The sequence below is a fragment of the Egretta garzetta genome, unplaced genomic scaffold, assembly GCF_000687185.1.
Source record: "Egretta garzetta isolate BGI_Z169 unplaced genomic scaffold, ASM68718v1 scaffold560, whole genome shotgun sequence".
In the NCBI taxonomy this organism is placed as follows: domain Eukaryota; kingdom Metazoa; phylum Chordata; class Aves; order Pelecaniformes; family Ardeidae; genus Egretta; species Egretta garzetta.
Genome location: NW_009258301.1, coordinates 44512 through 55211, shown reverse-complemented (window position 1 = coordinate 55211; position 10700 = coordinate 44512). Strand labels below are relative to the sequence as shown.

Here is a 10700-nt window from a genome sequence, read left to right as displayed (position 1 = left end):
AGACGCTGATGTCCGTCTTCCACCTTTGGAGGCAGATAAGTAGGAAACCACACATATTTCTGGTAAAGTTGGATGTAATCCTGCATCAGAGAAAGCTTCTAATCTTTTAATATTTAGCTTAGCTTTTTTCCCTCTGACTTTAAAAAAAAACCTCCAAAGCCACAAATGCATAGAGATGTTTTCTCCATATGGGAATTCCTTCCCAGGGAGCTGCCTCGGTTTGCAAAAGAGAGGCCAGAGGGGATCCCAAGGCCACTGGAAGAAGCTTAATTATATCATTAAGCCGCTATAAGGTGCCCGGTCTTTGCCTAATAGCAACATGCCTGGAACAACATGTCTCTGAGGTCATGCATTCAGGAGACTGAGCCAGGTTTTGAGGGCACCAGGTGAAAATGTTGCTGGTGCACGTGCTAAGGAACAGTCTCGGTGTATCCTTGACGTGATGGGGCAGCAGCCTTAAGAGATAAGAGGAGCCAGAACAGCACAGAGCATCTTATCTGGTCAGGGTCAAGCTGGCTGGAGAAGACACGGCCCATGGCAGCACAGCATCCCGCCTGCTCAGTGCCTGGTGACGTGCACAAATATCATTTTTTATCAGCACCGATGCCCAGCCCAGCTCTTCATCTGCTGCTCGACCTGGCCCGCAGCCCGTGGCGGGGATTTCCCCAGCCCGACCGCCCTTCTCCCTGCCTGCCCTCCCGTCTCTCGACCAGACAGGAGAGGAAACGAGAATGTGTTTTTCCTTCTATCGAGACTAACGACCAGAGGAAGCACCACCTTTTAAATTAGCTGCCATTTGGAAAGCAGTCGCAGGCCTCCCGGCAGAGCGCCTCTCCGCCCCAGATCTACTCCGGCATTACAAGTACGATCAAGGCCACCCGGACGCCCGACGCAATGTGATGCACAGATGTTGATAAATTCTCCCATGTGAAAAAAATATTAAGTTGTTACAAACAAAGCAGCCTCATAAACAGAGCTTAGGAAAGGATGATAAATCAAGTTAGTTAGGCGGCAGGATTGGTACAAGCCGCTGTCTCAGCTAATGCAGATTGAGAGTTCAACGCATGCTGCGTAGATCAGCATTTTAAACACATACCGTTTGCCGGCCTTAATGAATACTAAAAGCCCAATAAGCAGGAGCCCGAGCCACTCAGATGCGGCTTCATACAGATAGTCAGCGGCATTGCCTTTCATTTTATTTGCTAACGAGTTATTGATAGCGGTAATTTGCTGCTGATAATGCTGCAGGTTATAAAAGAGAAAAATTAACAAGTTCTGTTAAATGAGGAAAGGGGCTCTACGCCCTGCGTCGTCCCGGCGCGTGAGCCGAGGGGCGCAGGCAGCGAAGGCGTCGGGGTGGCTGGCGGAGGCCGAGGGGATGGAGGGTTTGATGGGCCAGCTGCTACGAGCACAGCCCCAAGTACACCCGAAGGGGCAGAAAGAAGGGAAAAGAGCCAAACAACACGGTCTGGGCTGAGTTGACCCCACTGCAGCGTTAGGTGGGACTCCTCGTCCCAGGCTGCATCCTTGTAACCGGACTTTGCCAAAAGCCAAGAGCAGGGTTTAAGCTGGGGGCTCTGGTAACCCTGAGCTCTGGTCCTGACCCAACCGTTGCCTTCCCCAGGTCTTGACTGATTTCTCAGTTGCACCGTTGTAAATCCTGGACATCATCCTCAGCCATTTGTGGGAATATATGCGCATTAATATAGGCACTGACCCGCCCAGCTCACTGTGAGAAGGGATTTCACACTGTTTGTAAGGAGCTTTGAGGAGGAGACACCAGGCACATGCAAAATATTATTATTTTTACCCATTGTGGTCAATGGATGGTATTTTTGGTGTTAAATAAATAAATGCAGAAGGCAAAATAATCCCAGAGAGAGGCTCCTAGACGAGGAGGGACAGTGTTCGGAAGGCAGCGGTGGCCTTTGCCTGGGCAGGGCAGGAGGGGACGGCTGGGGACGAGGCACGGCCGGGCGGTCGGTGCCTTCGGCTGCTCCTTCCCGACACCCGGGCTCACGCACGCAGCGATTTTTAGCAGCTCTGCATCCTGCCTCTGAGGTAGGCGCTGTAAAGCATCCTCTGCTTTGCAGGTCAGCTGAAGTTCAGTCATTTCCTGAGCACCTTGAACACCCGGGATGGAAGCAGCGCTGATCCCTGTTGGATTTTCAGCATGCTCCTATCCAACAAACAGGAATGAGGATGGGGAAGGAAGGGAACAGCCACTGGAGCATTTCCATGACTCGTACAGAAATGCTGAGTGCCGTTGGCACAGAATGGTTACGATGCTCTTTACAAGCGTGAATACCCTTAGATTCGGTGGTCAAGGTGGACATTTTCTTACCCATGTTCCAGCCTATTAATCAGGTTGTGTATGAGAGCTCTGTCTTTCTGGTATAACTTCCCTGCTCATTTGTCCCACACATACATTGCACCCCACCTTGATTAAAGTTGCATGGAGCCTTTGGCTGTGGCAGGGGTGTACTTTGCATTTCACTTGGCTTACAAGCCTCGGGGTGTCGACTGATGTCATAGGCTCAAACTGATGCTGGGCACCGAGCTGGGCAAGCCTCCAGCCGCACGCAAAGTCCATAGGGTGCTGCCCGAAGAAAAAAACTCAGGGACCTCAGCACTGGGTGCTGGAGAAATAAAATATTATCATTAGGGTGGCTAGGGTTAATGAGGGCCCAACCCTTTCGGTCCCTCAGATATAAGTAAGCGTGCAGAGCTAGCGCTGATGGTTTTGCAACCCAAGAGATAAGCTGTGTGTCCCTGAACTTGCATTTCTGTAGGGCACTGCGGTGTACAGCGAGCACTGCTCGCACGGGGGATACAGCCAGGGAGCTCCGTGGGGGAGATGAGGGGCTGCTCGGGAGGCACTGGAGGGCTCTTCCACTAAACTGGTCACTGGGAGTACTCCGAGCCCCCAGGATTTAAGTATTTTATTCATTTAGACGTATGCAACTGTGCAGAGGACAGCGTGGCTTTTATTTCTCCCAGTGTTAGTGCGCTCATCCCCTCTGCAGGTGCAGGTCTGGTGCACTTCTTGGAAAAGCATCCCTGAGTTGTCCTATTTTCCAGATATTTTTCTATAAAAGGCAGTCACACCGATCCACTTTTTCTCCACTGTAAGTGAACGTGCGTCCCCGGCTCTCATCTGGGAAAGTCTGAGGAAAACCAGGATCGGAGCGTTTTGCAGTTTGCAGCCAACTGCCTGAAAGGAGATTGTAGTGAGGTCTGTGCTCCCAGGGCACGGGCGATGGGACGAGGGGCACCGACCTCAAGCTGTGCCAGGGCAGGGTGAGGTTGGCCATGGGGAACAATTCCTTCCCCTTGGGGCTGTCAGGCACTGGAAGGGGCTGCCCAGGGAAGGGGTCGAGTCCCCAGCCCTGGGGGGATTTAACAGCCGGGCAGAGGCGGTGCTGAGGGCCAGGGTTTGGGGGTGGGATGGCAGGGGTAGGGGAACGGTTGGGCTGGGGGAGCTTAAAGAGCTTTTCCAACCTCAACGATTCTGTGATTCTAAAGGGACGATCACCGTGACAGACAGACAAAAGGAAAATACAGTTGCAGATGTCAACTGGTGGGGGGAGCGCAGGTTGCAGGAGGTTTTCCAGCCTGCCCATGCTGGCTGCCAAGCATGGCCCGTGGCTCTCCACCTGGCTGGCCCACGAACTGCTCCTTGCCCATTTCCCTGCTTTGTTCCTCGTTTCCTTCCAGCAGGATGAGCTACATCTCGGGATGGTTGATGGAGAGGCTCCCATGGCTGTACTGGAGCCAGGGCCAATTCCTCTCACTGCCTTCTGCCGGCAAATTGTGGCTGAAACACCGGGTGGAAAAAACCAAGAAAAGCAACCCCTCTGTGTGTGTCTGGGCTTCACCTTCAGTTTTCTTCTTTTACAGTTTTTAATTTTAATTTAGGCTAATTAATGTGTTAGTGGGTCTAGCTGTGGATTTACGGGCTCAGGTGCCATTAGTAAAGCCTTGACATGATGGACTTCGTGGAGGACTACAGCCAGGCTGCCACCGCAGGCGAGTTATGGGATACAGGGGGTTTGGATCATAACCAGCAGGCGAGAGAGCGCTCCCAGGTCCTAATCCAATTGTGAAATCTTTGATTTTCCCTCCCCCATTTGCTGTTTGTGGTGCTTATGGAAATGAATGTAGAAGTATTGTGCAATTAAAGAAAAAAAAAAAATTAATGGTTTCCTACCTCTGGAATTGAGAGCAAGAGGGAGTGGTTTGAGAACATGTCTTTCCCTTTTAGGGGGCTGAATAGAGGCTTCTATTGTCTCATGTTTTAATTAATTTTTCTATAGTTGCTTCATTAATTGATATTTATGTATTGCTTGTTGTGCATAAATCCAGGAAACAGCGCATAAGAGGATGTTCTCATTACAGCTCTACAAGTGCTTGGCCAATACTGGAATATTAATAATTGGAGTCTCATGGAAAAGTACAGTTTGTTTCCCTTTCTTTGAGGTTTCTGTCCCATATGGTGCCTTCAGGGAATAAACAGTTGCTTCAGGAAAGGCATTTTTGGTGTGTGCTGCAAGAAATCCATGTCTGTGGAGGTAAATGCCAGACTGACGGGGATGCAGCTGAAGTACAGCTCATGTAGCATGGAGTTTTGCAGGTCCTATAAAGCTAAATACGGAGACAAAGCACCTTTCCCATCCCTGCTGGCTGGTGGTCCAGCCTCCAGGCAGCTTCCCACTGGGAAGGGCAGCCAAGGCATTTCTGAAGGGTGATGCCTGCTCCCGTTTCGCACTCTGGTGCCTGCCGGATGGCCATTCTGCCACAGAGACCTCTGAGGAAGAGGGGATGGCTTTTGTCACTGCACATCAAAACTTCATCCCCTCCAAAATCTGCTGAGATGGTGCTTCAGCTCTGTGGGAAGGGACCTGGGGGTCCTGGTGGACAACAAGCTCAACAGGAGCAAGCAGCATGCTGCTGCGGCCAAGGTGGCCACAGGGTGCTGGGGGGCATCACCAAGGGCATCACCACCAGAGATGAATAAGTCATCGTCCCACTCTGCTCAGCGCTGCTCAGGCCACAACTGGAATCCTGTGTGCAGTTCTGGTCCCCGCTGCATAAAAAAGATGTGGGCAGGCTGGAAGGGGCCCAGAGCAGGGCCACCAAGGTGATCCAAGGACTGGGAAGCCTCTCTCAGCCATATGAGGATGGGCTGAGGGAGCTGGGTTTGTTTAGCCTTGAGCACAGGAGGCTCAGAGAGGATCTCATCACCATGTACCAGTATTTAAAGGGTGGCTACAAGGAAGATGGAGACTCCCTTTTCACAAGGAGTCACGTGGAGAGGACAAGGGGAATGGGTACAAGCTAATCCTGAGAAGATTCCAACTGTATACGAGAGGAAGATTTTTCCCCATAAGAACAGTCACCCACTGGAATAATCTCCCCAGGAGAGGGGTTGACTCTGCCATATTGGACACTTTCAAGACTCAGCTGGACAGGGTGCTGGGACATCTTGTCTAGGCTGTGCTCTTGCCCAGAAAGGTTGGACTGGATGATCCTTGAGGTCCTTTCCAACCTGGGATTCTATGATTCAGCCTAGTAGCCCTTCAATCCGTAGTGGCTAATTAATATTACCCAAACTAATTTTCCCCATTTAAAAAGAAGCATAAAAAAATCCCTGGGGATTTACAGGAGCAGTTGTTCTGGGTCTCTGGGATCACAGCTGCAGTGTAGCAAAGCATCCCTCCGTCACCCAGACGTGCGAGCATCCCCCCCATGCTTGCACGTGTCCCCCTGCCCAGATGCTGAGGCACGGGCTCCTCGGTGGCCGCCTGCTCAGCAAGTCAGCGCCCTGGTTTGGGGTGGGACCCCAGCTCATGCTGAAATCACCATGTTCCCCACAGCTGGAAATCAAGGCCAGATGCATTGCTAGTCAATGCTCACGAGCTGTCCCTCGGCTGGCATTTCTCTTTTGACTCATGCCTAAAAAAATCTCCCCCGCAGAGCAATCAGCTGGTGTCCTCCAAAGGCCTGTGGGCTGCTCAAGAGTGGTGAGTTATGATCTGCTCACAGAGCTATTGTTATTTGAGATTTTATTAATCATTTACTACATTTTATGAGGTTAGTCACCTGCATCGTCTCTGTGCTGACACAATAATTTACCACTACAAGGATGAAAAATAAAATAAAAGATCGTTTACTGGCAGCTCGCAATGCTCTTACCGGGTTACAAAGGCAGCTGGTGGAGAGAGATTTCTGCTGGGGAATCAAAATAAAACAAAAAGAGATGAAGAGGCACAGCCAAAAGGGTATCATTGGAGATCAGTTTTATACTGAAGTGTGTGATTATCAATTATTCAGAAACATGGCGTTGAACTATCTCTCCCCATAGGTTTATAAACCTCTCTCTGGCTTAGCACTGGTAACGGTTATCCAGAGATGTGTAAGGGTATCACTGGAGGCCACAAAAAGACACTGATATTAGGCACGTAATGCAGATAAGAAGGATATTGCAAAGCACAGAACTAGCTCATCTCCTGCTATATTACTCCACCAAGGTCAACAGCACCTCTGCCAGCTCTCACCAGCTGTGGGTTGGCCCCCCAAGCCATCGTGTAGGACCCAGAAAGGAGCGAGCCCCACCAGGCAGAGGCAGCTTGGGTTGGGTCCACGATGCTCCCTTCCAGGCTGGGAGCAACGAACAGGGCTAAGCTCGGACACACAGCAGCCTTTCACAGAATCATAGAATCATTTAGGTTGGAAAAGACCTTTAAGGTCATCAAGCCCAACCTTTCTGACAGCTTGCCTTCTGGTGGCAGGACACAGCCACGGCTGGCCATGGCGGGCGAGTGGGCTGCTGTGCCATGCACCCAGGGGAGCAGAGCTGGGCAGGAGGCTCGAGTCTCCTTAAAAGCATTTTTCAAAATAATTGATTAATTATTTATCAACTCTAAATGGCCGGGATAGATCTGGTGGTACACAGCAGCGCAGCACAGTCTGTTTTGACAGCTCTAACCGACAATGTACAGCCACTGGTAGGACACTGCTAAGGATGCTACCCACTTCGTCGCCTCGTATAATACAAGAATAACAAAAATCAGAGAAACAGCCCTTCTCCCATTAAAGCACTGATGTAAGAAATACACAAAAGTCAGGTATTTTGCGAGTGCAGAGCCTTCCTAGCAATAATTATCATCTAAACATTCCCCTGTCTTGTATAATAAATGAACAGCATAGTAAATGTTATGGTAATAATTCATTATTCATCACAAATAACAAATGAAGGGAATTATTTACTATCCACTAATCTCTAAAAGGGCCCCGCTTCTTTTTTAATCCCATGGGGATGCCAAGTGCTGAGGAACAGGGTCCATGTTCGGCCATGCAGACCCCCGGCGGCTGCGGCTGGGTGGGCGCCGTGGCCTCGGGGCCGGCACGCTGCTGCTGTTTGCTGGTGGTGCCGTGACACAACCTGTGCAGACGTCACCGTGTGCGTGGATAAGGATGGTGTTGAGTCTACAATGCCCTTTCCACCCCCACCATCTTTCCCAAGCCTCTCTGCCTCCACGCAGGACCGTCGCATACCTGGGGATGTTACACCCCTGCAGCCCCGGCTAAGCCTCTAGTCTGCTGCTGTACTTCCACCCTGACAAAGAGGTGTCACCCTTGAGGTGTCAAGACAGCAGTCAAAGGCATGGTCACACGGGAACAAAGGAGGAATATTTTTTGGCCTCACCAGCTTTGTGGCACACGCAACGCCTGCTCTACCTGCCCGGGGGGGCAGGGGCTGGCCTTCCTCCCGGCCCCCTCCTCTTCCTCCTTCTCCCCTCCAGGGCCGGGGCTGCCCCCGTCCAGTTTGTCCATCAGGCGGTTGAGGGTGGAGGCCAAGGATTTGGATGCCTGGTTTCGGTCAAACTCCCCCTTCAGCCCCTCCGCCTCCAGCTCGTCCTCCACCTGCAGGTGACGGGGGGGGGACACGGGGGGGTCCCCAGCCCAACTAGGGGGTCTCCAGCCCAGCCAGGGGGTCCCCAGCGCGGTGACCCACTTCGTTGATGATGTTGTCAAACTCTTCCTCCATCTTGGTCTTCACCCCCTCCTTCAGCTGGGCCATCTGCTCCCGGGGCTGCAGGGCGGCCTCCAGCTCCTTCTCGAAGCCACCCAGAAGGTCCCCATCTTCTTCCTCATCCTCTTCTTCCTCCTCCGGTCGCTCCCTCTCACCCGCTGGGGGCTCCTCAGGGACTGGGGGGTCTGGAGGAGCCTTCGTTGGTGCCTCTTCCTCCTCCTCCTCCTCCTCGCTCACCTTCTCCTTGGCCTGGAGCCGGAGGGAAGGTTTCTCGTGAACATCCCTTGGGAAACTGAGGCAGGGAGAAGCTGCCCGAGGGGCCGGTCCCCGTCACGGGTGGGCCTGGGTCGGGGCGGGGGTGGTCGCCCACCTTCTTGGCTCCCCCAGCCGCCTGTCTTCCAGGGTTTCCCCTCTTTACCTCCCTAGGAGCAGCTCTCCTTCTCCTATTTCCCAAGATCAGATTTCTTCTTCCTTGTCCACAGCCGGTCTGTGGTGTTGCCCATGGCCTTCAAAGGCCGTAGTGCTGGACCATTCCTCCACGGGATGTAACCCCTTGCCAAAGCCGCCCTCTTTGGCCCTTCTCCTGGGGACCCGAGAGCATCCCCTCACCCCTTTCCTTGGGACCTTAACACTGCTGCCTGCTCGGGGGTAGCGCTTGTGGACTCATTTCTCTGTTATCTCTGCTGATTATTATTTGTTTATTGCTCTTCCTCCTCTTGCGTTCCCCCGGCGCTCCGGGTGACCGACAGCACATAAACCACTGTAACGCAGCGCCGCGAACGGAGGGGAAGGGGTACCGACTGTGTTTGCGTGGGCAGATAAGGGGGGGTCGGCGGGTCCTTTGGGTACCTTCCGCAGCCGGGAGTCGCACGGCGTGCAAGGCAGCCCTGCTCCCAGCCCAGGCATCTCCGGCATCCCTGGCCGAGAAAATACCCTCGAGAAGTGGGTCTCCCCCCCAAAAAAAAATCAACCCATATGCCACGCTGCCCTGGGACACCGGCAACCCCCGCAGGTTGTTTTCACATGTGATTTGTTTAAAAAAAACCTCACCCAGATGTGCATGGGCAGCTGATAGACCTGAATATAAACACTAAAATTCTGCATTACGGTTTTAGGAAGTTATTATTTTTTATTCTAACCTTTCACTTATATTATTGCTCCTGAATGTGAGTAAGCAGCAGAACATAAAGGGTCGTTAAAAGCGTCTGCCTATTACACAGTAACTGCCCTCATGTGAATTCAGCTTGGTGAGTACGTTCAGTGTTTTGCAATGATTTCAGCTCCAAGTTTTGCTAAACTTGCATTTTTGGAGACTATTTTTGAGTAAAGACTTCCATAGAATAATCACGATAATGCCGGCAAGCTGACTTATGACCTCCAATACCTTAAAATATTCACAAACCTGCTGACTAACCGAGTATATTTTTGGGTCTGTGGACTTTCCATCCTCGAATGGAGTGATTAGCGATAAAGAGAGGATTTATAATTAAATCAGCGTGAGCTAATGAAACTCTGCCATGTGCCGCCAGCGGCCTCAGAAGGATACGCCACGGTGCTGTGCTGAGGATCGTTTGACACCTTGCTGGCCGCCACACTCTCCATCAAACCCCACCACCCCCAGCAAGGCCTGGACTTCTCTCCTCCACCCAGCTACCAGGAATAGGAACGCCGAAATCGTGCAACACCTACAGCCTTATAACGTTTAATTAGGGAGCTGAGATAATCAGAGCCCCAGAAGAAGTCTAGAAGGTGCTTTCTGAAGACAAGAAGAGTCAGACCAAGCATTGCCAGCTGCCTACCAGCCGTTCTGGGCTGCTCTTTTCCTCAGGGCAGTGCAGAGAGGTGCTTCAGTCTCAACATTTCTACACGTACCTTCTGGCTCTGGAGGACTGCCAGACTTCCATGCGTGTGCATGACTTTATGGCAAGATCCCACGCTACCTTCCTACAAGAAGCCCGCAAAGAGCTTCCTTAGACACGCGCGGAGACCTGCAGTTCAACATGGTCCCTGAGATGATCCGTAAAATGGTGCATTTCCCAGGAAGCCCTGATTAAGACGGGCTGCTTTAACGAGAATTAAAGCGCCAATCTGAACACATGCACGGGGGTACAAGCTCTGGTTTAACCCCTCCACATACGTGCTCTTCGGAGACAGCGAGACGACCCGCCTGCCCCCAGCTCATAGCGTTGACCTGCGGAGTGGGACCTTGGCGTGGGTTAAAGGAAAGCTTACGGACATTCTGACCCTGCTAGTTGGCACTGTGCCATCTCAGGCTTTATCGGTCAGCTTTGAAGTCTAACCTGCTCCCTTGTGAGGAATTCGTATTTGGCACGCTTGCATGAGACATAATGTGGTAACAGAGGTAGCTCTATATGTATGGTAATTTTTAGAGCTGAGTGACATTTTTCAAATGGATAAGTTCACTGAAAAATGCAGGAACCAACGGTATTTGTGAAAAAAATTAGAAAGTGTACAAATGTTTCATTTTGACACGTCAAAAGAAATGGTTTGGAGATACGGAGACATTTTGTTTCAACGTCATCAAAACAAAATATTTTGACTTTTCGTTTTGAAACAAGCTTTGTTGTTTAAAAACTGACCCAAATTGTAGGAAAGGATTTTTTTAAACCAGCATTATGTAATTACAAAAGAGCATTTCTTTTCC

The 10700-nt window shown here is 51.3% G+C and overlaps 1 protein-coding gene across 1 annotated transcript; it reads right to left on the bottom strand.

Annotated features, from left to right (window-relative positions):
- Nucleotides 1–7586: 7586 nt before the first annotated feature.
- Nucleotides 7587–8950, bottom strand: LOC118452278 (protein OS-9-like). The gene is made up of 4 exons (XM_035894122.1): nt 8885–8950; nt 8018–8284; nt 7741–7926; nt 7587–7637 (listed from the first exon to the last, which is right to left on the bottom strand). The coding sequence occupies exons 1-4, from the start codon at nt 8948–8950 to the stop codon at nt 7587–7589; spliced, it is 570 nt and encodes a 189-aa protein (XP_035750015.1).
- Nucleotides 8951–10700: the final 1750 nt, after the last annotated feature.